Raw genomic sequence first — 11,618 nt, forward strand, 5'->3', positions numbered from 1 at the left:
GCTGCAGTTATTGCTGTGGCTGCAGTAGTTGCTGTTGCTGCAGTTGTTGCTGTGGCTGCAGTAGTTGCTGTGGCTGCACTAGTTCCTGTGGCTGCAGTTGTTGCTGTGGCTGCAGTAGTTGCAGTGGCTGCAGTAGTTGCTGTGGCTGCACTAGTTCCTGTGGCTGCAGTTGTTGCTGTGGCTGCAGTAGTTCCTGTGGCTGCAGTTGTTGCTGTGGCTGCAGTAGTTCCTGTGGCTGCAGTTGTTGCTGTGGCTGCAGTAGTTCCTGTGGCTGCAGTTGTTGCTGTGGCTGCACTAGTTCCTGTGGCTGCAGTTGTTGCTGTGGCTGCAGTAGTTCCTGTGGCTGCAGTTGTTGCTGTGGCTGCAGTTGTTGCTGTGGCTGCAGTAGTTCCTGTGGCTGCAGTTGTTGCTGTGGCTGCAGTAGTTGCTGTGGCTGCAGTAGTTCCTGTGGCTGCAGTTGTTGCTGTGGCTGCAGTTGTTGCTGTGGCTGCACTAGTTCCTGTGGCTGCACTAGTTCCTGTGGCTGCAGTTGTTGCTGTGGCTGCACTAGTTCCTGTGGCTGCAGTTGTTGCTGTGGCTGCAGTAGTTGCTGAACGGTTGTAGCTGAAAACAGCCTAAGTCTTTTCAGGTCTAGTCCAGAAATGTGAACCTGATATCACTGTTCCTCAAGAGTTTGTAGCTAGTCCTGCTTGAACAAGACAAAATTGTTTACTATGCTTACATTGTCTCAATCTCATTAAAATCAGATCTTAGTTCTCACTACTGCTAAACAAAGATCTGAGAACACCCCATTACGGGTCACATAGATGGTCTCGATTGTATGGATTCAGTGGCTATGCCCATAACTATCGTTCAGGATACCCTGTTAAAGTTTTCAAGGTTGCATGATTAGAAATCAGATTCCGACTGTCACTTTCATGATCTGGTAAGCGACATTCTGATTGGTCAGATGAAAGGTTGTTCTGATGTGACCCCTAATGGGATGTCCTCAGATCTTTGTTTAGTGGTAGCGAGAACTAAGATCTGATTTGAATGAGATTGACATTTTCTGTCAATTTTATTCAGTTCAATTTTTTATTTGTAGCCAGATTTAAGCATTTTGAAGTGGTTTAGAGTTATGACCCTCAAATACCATATTTGGGTTTTTACTTGTCCTCAGCACAAATTAGTAGTTGCAGATTAGAATGAATTTCAAAATCATGTAGTGAGTGAGTATGGTTTTACACCACTTTCAGCAATATTCCAGCAACATCATGGTGGGGAACACCAGAAATGGGCTTCACACATTGTACCCATGTCGGGAATCGAACCCGGGTCTTTGGCATGACAAGCAAACGCTTTAACCACTAGGCTACCCGACCGCCCGTAAAGTCTGTACGAGTGGCCCAGTTGTCTAAAGCGCCGCGATTCGCCGTGCAGAGTTGCCTCCCTTGGGCACGACAGAAACCTATGATTGTGGGTTCGAATCCCGGTTCGCCCCGATTATGTTTCTAGGTTTGTGAGCACCATACCTGTGCTCGTGGGTTTCACCGAAGTGGTAAACGTCTGAGACCTGCATCACTTTGGGCTTTCCTCCCACTTTAAGCTGACACGCCGTGATATAACTGGAATCCTGTTAAAAGCAGCGTTAAACCCAACTCACTCACTCACTCCCAAAGTCTGTGTGAGGGGCAGTAGGTGTAACCTAGTGGTAGTGGCGAAGACCAGTGTTTGATTCCTTGCATGGGTCACATTTGTCAGTCATAATACTCTGTCGATGGTGTTGTAGACCATGCTGCAGTTGCAGTCACTGTGACGACTTGGTGCTCATAATCAGAACAGGATGTTGTTTTTTGGCTCATATTATTTTAGCAATTATGTGCTTCAGTATCTTATTTTAAATGGGGTAAAGATGATTGAATCTGGATTTGATTGTTAACAGAACACAATGTTTGAAGCGGAAGGCCCAGAACGGAGGAGCAGTGTTGTAGTTCTGTGCTCAGTGTCCAGTAGGCTTGCTTCCAATATTGATACTGTTTGCTCACACTATCTAGCACCATCAACACCCATTCAGACCATCACCCATGGCTACCAAGCCCCAATACAGCCTGGGGGGCACGTTTTGCCCAGTTGTCTAAGGCGCCGCGATTTGCTGTGCAGAGTTGCGTCTCTTTGGCATGCCAGAAACCTATGATTGTGGGTTCGAATCCCGGTTGGCACCAATTATGTTTCTAGGTTTGTCAGAACCATACCCGTGCTCGTGGGTTACACCGAAGTGGTAAACGTCTGAGACCTGCATCACTTCGGGTTTTCCTCCCACATTTAAGCTGACATGTCATGATATAACTGGAATACTGTTAAAAGTGGTGTTAAACCCAACCCACTCACTAACCCAATACAGCCTGTGACAACTTCATTGCCCTCCAAGTATAGAGCTTGGGAACAATATATCGCTGTGAGGAGCTTGACACTGCTACTTCTGACAACTCTATTTCTCCGTCTTAGTCTCATTCCTATATTGCCACTCACTCACTCAACAAGACTGAAGTGGGTGCCTGTGCTGGTGTGTCATGTGTCATGTGTCTGAAGCCACATGTGTGTCTTGTGTCCCATGATGTGTCCAGACATGTTTTGTATGTTTTAGGAGTTTTTAACTCCATGTTTTTAATAAAATGTATGTTGATACTTTGATCTCTGTTAAAAACCATGTGTGATGTGACAACTATATCTTGTATTGTTGTAGGTATATTTTAGCCTCATTTCCTATAAGGTGTTTGTTACTGAGAGGTTAAGCCCTGCCTTACTCCTGTATATAGAAATGGTATTGCTTTCCGGCTCTGCTTGATGGGTCATCTCCAACACAAGACAATTATTGCATGAGACCTGATGATGGATAAAAGTGTATATTGTAAATTCCTGTCCCTCTGCTACAGAAGACTCGACAAACCTATCTTAGCACTAAGATTATCCTTACTCCTTTACTTTTACATTTTTCTTACAACAGCCATAGTGCTTAGATCACTGTGTGGGCAATGGGGAAGCCAAGTATAATTAAAGCCTTGGCTTGTGATGCCTAAGGGGGGGCACGGGTGGCCCAGTCATCTAAGGCACCGTGATTCGCTGTGCAGAGTTGCGTCCCTTGGGCACGCAAGAAACCTATGATCGTGGGTTCGAATCCCGGTTCGCCCCGATTATGTTTCTAGGTTTGTCAGCACCATACCCGTGCTCGTGGGTTTCACCGAAGTGGTAAACGTCTGAGACCTGCATCACTTTGGTCTTTCCTCCCACATTAAGCTGACACGAAGCGATATAACTGGAATACTGTTAAGAGTGACGTTAAACCCAACTCACTCACTCACTCATGCCTAAGGCCGAGGTTTGGTTGCCCTTTTGGTACAATGTGTGCATCCCTTTTGTCCCCCATGATATTGCTGGAATGCTAAGAGTGACGTAAAACCATCCTCACTAACTGTGTGGAATAGTGCCCAAGGTCCTGATCATGGCGCTATGCCTGTCATAAGTCTATGTTAAAGTAGGGGAATTACATCATCTTTGTGCTGAGATTGCTTTGTGGAACTGGGGCCCAGGGGCCTAGGGGCTTGTTCCAAAAGGTTATGTTAGCGTTAGGAGCAGATTATTTCCATGCTATGATAAGGTATGGGAGTTATGACAGTCATACAGCTGGGATGACTTTGTGAAACAAGGCCCTACAGAAGGGAATACTGCATCCTGGAACTGTGGATAGTCCAGGATAGCAAACAATAGATGGATGGATCTATAGACTGGGCAGATGGATAGTGCCTATTCTTTGGCCGTGGAGCTGTGTCCATTATATGTGCGCCTTCTGATGACCACTACACAGTTTAAGACAGTTCGAATCCCGGTTCGCCCCGATTATGTTTCTAGGTTTGTCAGCACCATACCCGTGCTCGTGGGTTTCACCGAAGTGGTAAACGTCTGAGACCTGCATCACTTTGGTCTTTCCTCCCACATTAAGCTGACACGAAGCGATATAACTGGAATACTGTTAAGAGTGACGTTAAACCCAACTCACTCACTCACTCATGCCTAAGGCCGAGGTTTGGTTGCCCTTTTGGTACAATGTGTGCATCCCTTTTGTCCCCCATGATATTGCTGGAATGCTAAGAGTGACGTAAAACCATCCTCACTAACTGTGTGGAATAGTGCCCAAGGTCCTGATCATGGCGCTATGCCTGTCATAAGTCTATGTTAAAGTAGGGGAATTACATCATCTTTGTGCTGAGATTGCTTTGTGGAACTGGGGCCCAGGGGCCTAGGGACTTGTTCCAAAAGGTTATGTTAGCGTTAGGAGCAGATTATTTCCATGCTATGATAAGGTATGGGAGTTATGACAGTCATACAGCTGGGATGACTTTGTGAAACAAGGCCCTACAGAAGGGAATACTGCATCCTGGAACTGTGGATAGTCCAGGATAGCAAACAATAGATGGATGGATCTATAGACTGGGCAGATGGATAGTGCCTATTCTTTGGCCGTGGAGCTGTGTCCATTATATGTGCGCCTTCTGATGACCACTACACAGTTTAAGACTTTGGTTCTATTACACTTTATTATTCCTGTACATGTTTTTTTTTCTTTATGACTTTACACTCCAGCACTATGAGAGCCCTCTCCTGCTCCCATTGCTTCTGTGCATGTGTTGTACAAAGGGATGGCGCTATGAGTGAATTGGCCAAATAAACAATTGAACTCATTTGACTTGTTAACTATTTGTAATGGAAAACAAAGAAACTACTATAGGTTTTGTTATATCTGTGAGTGACCCATGAAGATCCGTGTAGAATAGGTCTTCAGCAACCCATGTTTCTTGTAAATGGCAACTGTTCTTGTCATAAGAGGCGACTAACGGGATCGGGTGGTCAGACTCGCTGACTTGGTTGATGCATGTCATCGTATCCCAATTGCGTGGATCAATGTTCATGATGTCAATCACTGGATTTTCTGGTCCAGACTTGATTATTTACGGGGCACAGGTGGCTCAGTCGTTTTGGGCGCCGCGATTTGCTGTGCAGAGTTGAGTCCCTTGGGTTTCACCGAAGTCGTAAATGTCTGAGACCCGCATCACTTCTGTCTTTCCTCCCACATTAAGCTGACATGCCGCAATATAACTGTAATTTGTTAAAAGCGTTGTTAAACCCAACTCACTCACTCGATTATTTACAGACCGCCGTGATATAGGTGGAATATTGTGCAGCATTAAACAACAGACAACAACAACAACAACAAAACCCAACTCACAAGCTCCCACATCAAGCTGACGCATGTGAAGTAGATGATAAACAAACTCAATCGCTAGACTATGGAGCTATCAATACCATACAACAAGAGTGTTTTCACCAGAAACATCTAACAGTTGAACCCAACTTCTGATTCATCTTACGCCCACACCTAATCTTCTACATTTGGAGAAAGTAACAAAAATAATACTAGGAGTGGTTGAAGCCTTCTGAGCTAGAATTCGATAGACGGTGTTGCTGGAATTGCATGCCAATTAGTAACATATACTGAACCACAAAGAAACTCCACCGTGGATAGATATATGAGAAACCTTATTTGTCCAAAAACTGGGAACATACTTTGAGACATATTAAAAACAGGAAACTTGGCAAAAATGATCATCAAGGTTGAAATTTAAGTGTCAAATGTTCTTAAAGTGAAACACACCACTAGTCTCAGAAAATAGGATCACAAGTCAGTATCTCGTGTGTCCCCCATGTGCATTGATGACTGTCGTGCAACATCGATACATGGAATGGATGAGGCGGTTAATGAAGGCCATGGGCACTTAAGCCCACACTCTGAGGGACGCCTGACGCAGTCCTGACAATCATGTGTGACTATCGCTTAGGTATTGAGATTTTACACAAGCGTTATATTAGATATGTCACAAAAGACAGCATATATTCAATATATGTCTCTTCCAATTGACATAGCAACGTACACTCGTCGGCGTTGTCGGCCTTGGTCTGACGTCATTCAGCCGTCTTCCCACAGGTGCTCAATGGGATTAAATCGGGACTGTGGGCAGGCCACAGCATGGTTCTGATGCCATTCTGCTGGAGGAAGTCTCTTGTTGCTCTCGCAGTGTGGACACGGGCATTATCATGCTGAAACTCGTGGTTGCGGCCACGTGCCAAATAAGGTATGGCATGTGGTCTCAAGACTTGTACCGAGCTGCTGTGACACCATTGCCTCTCCCTGGACCAATGTTCTGACAGACCACAGGGCCGACCCTCTGTGCAAGAGACCAATTCTACCCCACACCATGATGCTCGGACAACCCCACGAGTCTCTCTCAACAACACAAGCATCCGAACAACGTTCCTCACGGTGTCGCCAGACACTCTCTGCCATCTGCTGTTGAGATACAGTAATGGCTCTCGTCTGAGAAAAGGACTCTTCTCCACTGCTGGTGGCGCCAATGTTGGTGCTGTATTGCCCACTGAAGACGTAGTGTCAGAATGGGTCCTCGGTGTAGCCTGTGACAGTGGAGGTGTCTGTTCGTCAATCGCCGATGCACAGTGTCCACACTAATGTGTCGCTGGCGAGTCCCCATGGTTTGTCGAGCAGTTTCCGCAGCAGTAACAAAACGATCTTGAAGATGCTGTCGCACCATCTGACGATCCCGACGTCGACTGGTGACTACGTGGTCGGTCATCTGTAGTGTTGGTGGTCTGGTTCCGTTGCTGGAACCTGTATATGGTCCATGCGTGGACTTGAAATGCATTGGCTACTTGCCGGGCGGTTTGTCCAGCTTGCAATCGTCCAAGGGCTTGGTGTCATTGATTGCTTGTCAATCTTGGCATGTGGTAGCAATTCAATAACGAATGAATGTTATCCGATCTGGGTGGATTTTTATAGGGCAAGAATTGAGGGAACGCATGTGCATTTCAATTTGCACGGAACTCACGTGCATCAGGATACCATGGCCGTTGCCGTGATGCGTTTGGTAGATCGTTTTTATTGTCACCTGCTTTGTTTTTTTATCATCAAATTTCATTTTTCCGGACAAGGTAATGTTCAATTTTAGAAGCTTTGCCAAAAATTACCCAGATATTTAAATGACAACTTTTCATGCAATGTTACTTGGGGTGACGTTTCTTTTGCGGTTCAGTACATATCCCTCCGAAGTCAACACAATGAGGCTGGAGTGCATGGATCTCACTGGTGCAGAAAGCTTCATCATGTGAACAGTCCTCCACAGCAGAAATTACACCATTGTCACTTGCATAATTCTTGCCGGACAGTGGCCCCGGGCCTCTAGAAGAAAACTCTCGGCTGTTTCAGTCAATCCAACTTCACCTCCATCTCCTTTCATACGGCTATTGAATTGTTCATGTGTCTGACCTTGTGTCACAAAAGAGAATGTCTGTTTAGTCTTGTGTGTCACTAATTCACCGGAACAATATTCGTGGTACAGCGGTGCTTGTGCTCTACTGTAAGAGGGACATATCTGTGAAATGCAAGTAATTAATATGACAAGTGATGCTGCAAACTTTGGGAAATCTGTTTTTTTAATTGCACCCACCAGGCACAATATGCAAAGTTCTTGTTCAAGAACAAGGGGCCAGTAGTGAAACGGGCTGAGCGGCTTAATTAGTAAATCTGCCTGAGGCAATTCCAGCAGCACAGATTGCAGTTTTCCATCTACTTTCCTTCGGGACAGTTTCTGAGAATCCTGAAAGCAACTATTTCAATATGCAAATCTACCAAACATGATATGGAACTTCATCACATAATTCAGGACAGTTCCACTGGATTGTTTTAGCAATTGTGTTTTGTGGTTCATCCAAGGCAAGCACGTGCATCTGACCAGGATTCAAATGCTCAATACCTTTTTTTACCACATTGATTGAATGTTATATCATAGCAACAGAGTGTGCACATTCTAGAACATTGGCATATGGGCAATTGGTTTTGGAGGATATGTTTGTCTTGTTTTGCCAGTACTTCCTTCATGTGATATGACCAGTTTTACTCATGGTCAGGCATTGTGTTAACACTATCTACATCCTGGGTGAAAGGTCCTTTTAAATGAGGCACATAATTACCCATCTTGCTAAAACAGGATGGGGGTACATTAGTATATACTGTGGGTTGTTTGGAAATGGTTTTCCTTGTTTGTGTGCTTTCTTCGGCCAAAAGAACAAAATGTGATGTTCCTTCCTCTTCAGCTGTTGGACGCTGCTGCAATAGTGAAATGCGGGTACCATAAAGTGGATATGTTGCTGTTGTAGAGCAGGGATTATGATAGATGTTATCTTTTGAGAATGTTGGTGGGTATACCACACTTTCGTCTTTATAAACACCACAAACTTTGCTATATTTGTTCAAATACACCAGACAGTCATGCTGAATGCACAAACCCATATTGTGAAATGTGTCAACACGATCACGTTTTCTTGTTTAATACCAAGTAAACTGGGACTTGCAATTCTCTGTATCAGTGGTGTCTTTGTGTTGATGAGCTGGCGCACCGACATTTCACGCTTTGAAGACAAAATGTTCTGAGATAGTTTGGAATGCTTGAGGATTGGTTGTTTTTTTTACCTGGTCCTTCAAATTTCATACTGACTGGAGCTTGCAAAGAGGCAGGTACATACTGTTTATGGCAGTCAGAAGGAAATGTTCCCCTGTAAGTTTGTTTCAACCTTAAATCACGTCGTTTAGTTAGCCTTAATGATTCAGAATCAAAATGGCATGTTTCAGTGCTGGTCCAATATATTTATCAAATTCAAGTTCAGTAACAGAAGTTCTTGCAGTCTAATATATTCCCCAGATCTGCCTTACGGAATACAGATCTTGCTTTGAAAAATGAATGAATTTTAGTAGCAAAAGATTATACATTCAGTAAAGCATTACTTGGAATTGTTTTAAAACCAGATTTGATTGAAATGATTGCAATGAACAAATGATACTGATTTTGTGGATAAACATTTGACATTTTTTGAAGATTAAGTCATTTTGGCCGCCATCTTGGTTTCTATTCGCCACCAGTGGGCGCTGCATATTAGATTTGAATTATATACCACATTGTTGCAATTAATTTTACATAAATGACTAAAATTGACGAAATAATTATGATATATTGAATATGAATTGACATCTAAACAGAATTTAACAATTTTTCTCGGTCATCTTGGATTTTCTACCACCAGGTGGCGCTGCTGAGATGGATCAATATCCAGAAATGTTTAGAATGGTTCCATGTGTGCCAAGTTTGGTGCTTTTAACCCAAAGTGCATAATGTTGACTAAAATCCAGCCTTAACCGCCCCACTAGTTCTTTCTTCAAGTTTTGGAAGAGTTGAGGTTTAAATCTGATGGTTCCCAATCTGGCTTGTATGTTTGTGGTTTAACGCCGTACTCAGTAATATTCCAGCTATATGACGGCGGTCTGTAAATAATCGAGTCTGGACCAGACAATCCAGTGATTGACATCATGAACATCGATCCACGCAATTGCAACACGATGGCATGCATCAACCAAGTCAGTGAGCCTGAACACCCGATTCCGTTAGTCGCCTTTTACTGCAACCAGGTGTTGCTGAAGACCTATTCTACCCCGGATCTTCACGGGTCAGAACTTTTCAGGCACCCCTCGTTCCTTTGTGCATAGACCGCACGAAGTATGCATATCTTAGTCCTGTCAGAGTTCACTGATGAAAGGTTCAACTCCCATGATTTGGTGTATGTCGGCACCGTACCCCACTTTGTGTTTTTACCCATCTAATAAACGTAATAACGCCTTGACCTGCCCGACATCACTATCCTCCCATGCACAACAAGCAGGCACCCGTGAGGATTCCTGATTAGAATGGCCCCCAGTCATACAGACCCTGAAACAAATATATACAATACAACCCATGCAAGTCTATAATATTTGGCAAGTCTAGATTAATGCAGTATCTGAAACTGAAGATTTCATAACTATAATTTACCAACTGTTTCAATCTCTAAAATATGTTCATTTCAGAGACTAGATGTCAGTCTTCCCCAGTACCTACACCTAACGTATGGGTGGTCGGGCTTGGCGACGTGGTTGATTGCCTGCCATCTTACCCTCACGGATATATATATACTCATAACATCAAAACATGGAATATTGCCGAGTGCAGTTAAACAACAAACACATTCCAGGGATATATACACAAACAGGCTTCTGTTAGCGTACAAAGTACACGAGTCCACGAGTCCAACAGCGCATGACAGAGTACACGAGTCCAACAGCGTACGGCAGGGGAACAAAGGAGGGTGGAGCTTCTTGCAGAGTGTGTTGTAAAGACTGAATATACCAGTGCAGGTTCGGCCAGGACTACACAATGCATTTGTCACATATAGTTACGACCATGTTCTAAATTGTTTGAATAGGGCCACAACATTCAAGGTCGTAACGTTAATAGTATGCATCTGAAGGACATTCCAATTTTGACAAATCAACGACAAAAATGATGTTCCCGTTTTGGAATGCACCATATATTCCTGGTTTTTTTTAGGTAAAAAGTTGCCATGCCTTTGCTTGTGTTTATGACGGTTGCCAACGGTGGAACAAGATACACTCACCCTTTCGCACCTGGTATCATTACTATTTCATAGTGATTCATAAACACATGCTTATGATATTGTCGGAATCGTACAATGACCTCTGCTTTTGTCAGAGATTTCTTATGGTTGTGGATAGGGCTTTGTCACTTTAACTTGAATTTGTCTGACGCTTTGTGGCGCATGCATTTGATATAAAAGGACCGGCATTATCGAGACAAATATCTCAAAGTATTCAAGAGGCTAGTTCTGTAGAGGGGCTATAGAATGTATCGTCGGCACTTTGGCGGGACATGAGTTTTAACAGGGAGTTTACATACGTTTCGTCCTCCCTGAGTTAAGCAAGTTAAATATGTCTATCAAATTAGGCTACAGCAGATGGGTTAAGCGGCACAGGGTTATGTGTCGGTTAGCTGCTTGTCATTTAAGTTGTTTTGTTTTGTTTTGTTTGGGTTTTTTTTTTTTGTTGTTGGTTTGTTTTGTCTTGTTTTTGTTTTGTTGTTTTTTGGTTGTTGTTGTTTTGTTTTGTTTGTTTTTTTTGTTTTTTTTGGGGGGGGGAGGTAGCCAAGGGTGTCCTCCCCATTGGCCTACTTCCCATTTGGCCTACGCTTTTAGAAGATTTAATTACGGTAAGTAATCGGTTGGTTGATCACTCACTAATTACCCGTCTCCCCCAGAGTGATGGCAATGGACCAGTCCAACAACAGAGAAATACAAACTAACAGAATCTTTTTAATGAAATTTAATTAGGATTCCTACTGCATCTGCTAATGCCAAGGAAGATATTTCTCCTTGCTGGTGTCTGTCTCGGAGTCTGGGCAGCTGACCATCGAGGTACACATATTTTCTCTTCCGCGGTGGAGGCTTGGCACCATGGTCGAGCTGGGCTAGATGTCTGGTGTGGCTAGCTTCCAGTGACTTCAAGACATCCTGGAAGCTGAACATTGTTGGATGGGCAGAGTTCATCTCGACATTGAGGTGGCTGTGCCAACCTTCCAGATGATTATTAGTTCTTGGACCAACATTGTCCAGATTTCAACACCAAATCTAGCATC

The 11,618-nt window shown here is 43.8% G+C and overlaps 1 protein-coding gene across 1 annotated transcript; it reads right to left on the minus strand.

Moving 5' to 3' along the window:
- Positions 1 to 7: 7 nt before the first annotated feature.
- LOC139475298 (zinc finger protein 853-like) lies at positions 8 to 11,529 on the minus strand. The gene is made up of 2 exons (XM_071258528.1): positions 11,391 to 11,529; positions 8 to 603 (listed from the first exon to the last, which is right to left on the minus strand). The coding sequence occupies exons 1-2, from the start codon at positions 11,527 to 11,529 to the stop codon at positions 8 to 10; spliced, it is 735 nt and encodes a 244-aa protein (XP_071114629.1).
- Between the last annotated feature and the right edge of the window lie 89 nt (positions 11,530 to 11,618).

This window comes from Haliotis cracherodii, unplaced genomic scaffold (assembly GCF_022045235.1).
Source record: "Haliotis cracherodii isolate W230 unplaced genomic scaffold, xgHalCrac1.p SCAF_3, whole genome shotgun sequence".
NCBI lineage: Eukaryota > Metazoa > Mollusca > Gastropoda > Lepetellida > Haliotidae > Haliotis > Haliotis cracherodii.

Excerpts from the sequence above, each read along its gene's own strand:
- LOC139475298 (XM_071258528.1), bottom strand. The coding sequence starts at position 11,529 with ATGAACTCTGCCCATCCAACAATGTTCAGCTTCCAGGATGTCTTGAAG. Across the intron at positions 604-11,390 it reads AAAATATGTGTACCTCGATG|CTACAACCGTTCAGCAACTA; the intron begins GTCAGCTGCCCA and ends GGCTGTTTTCAG.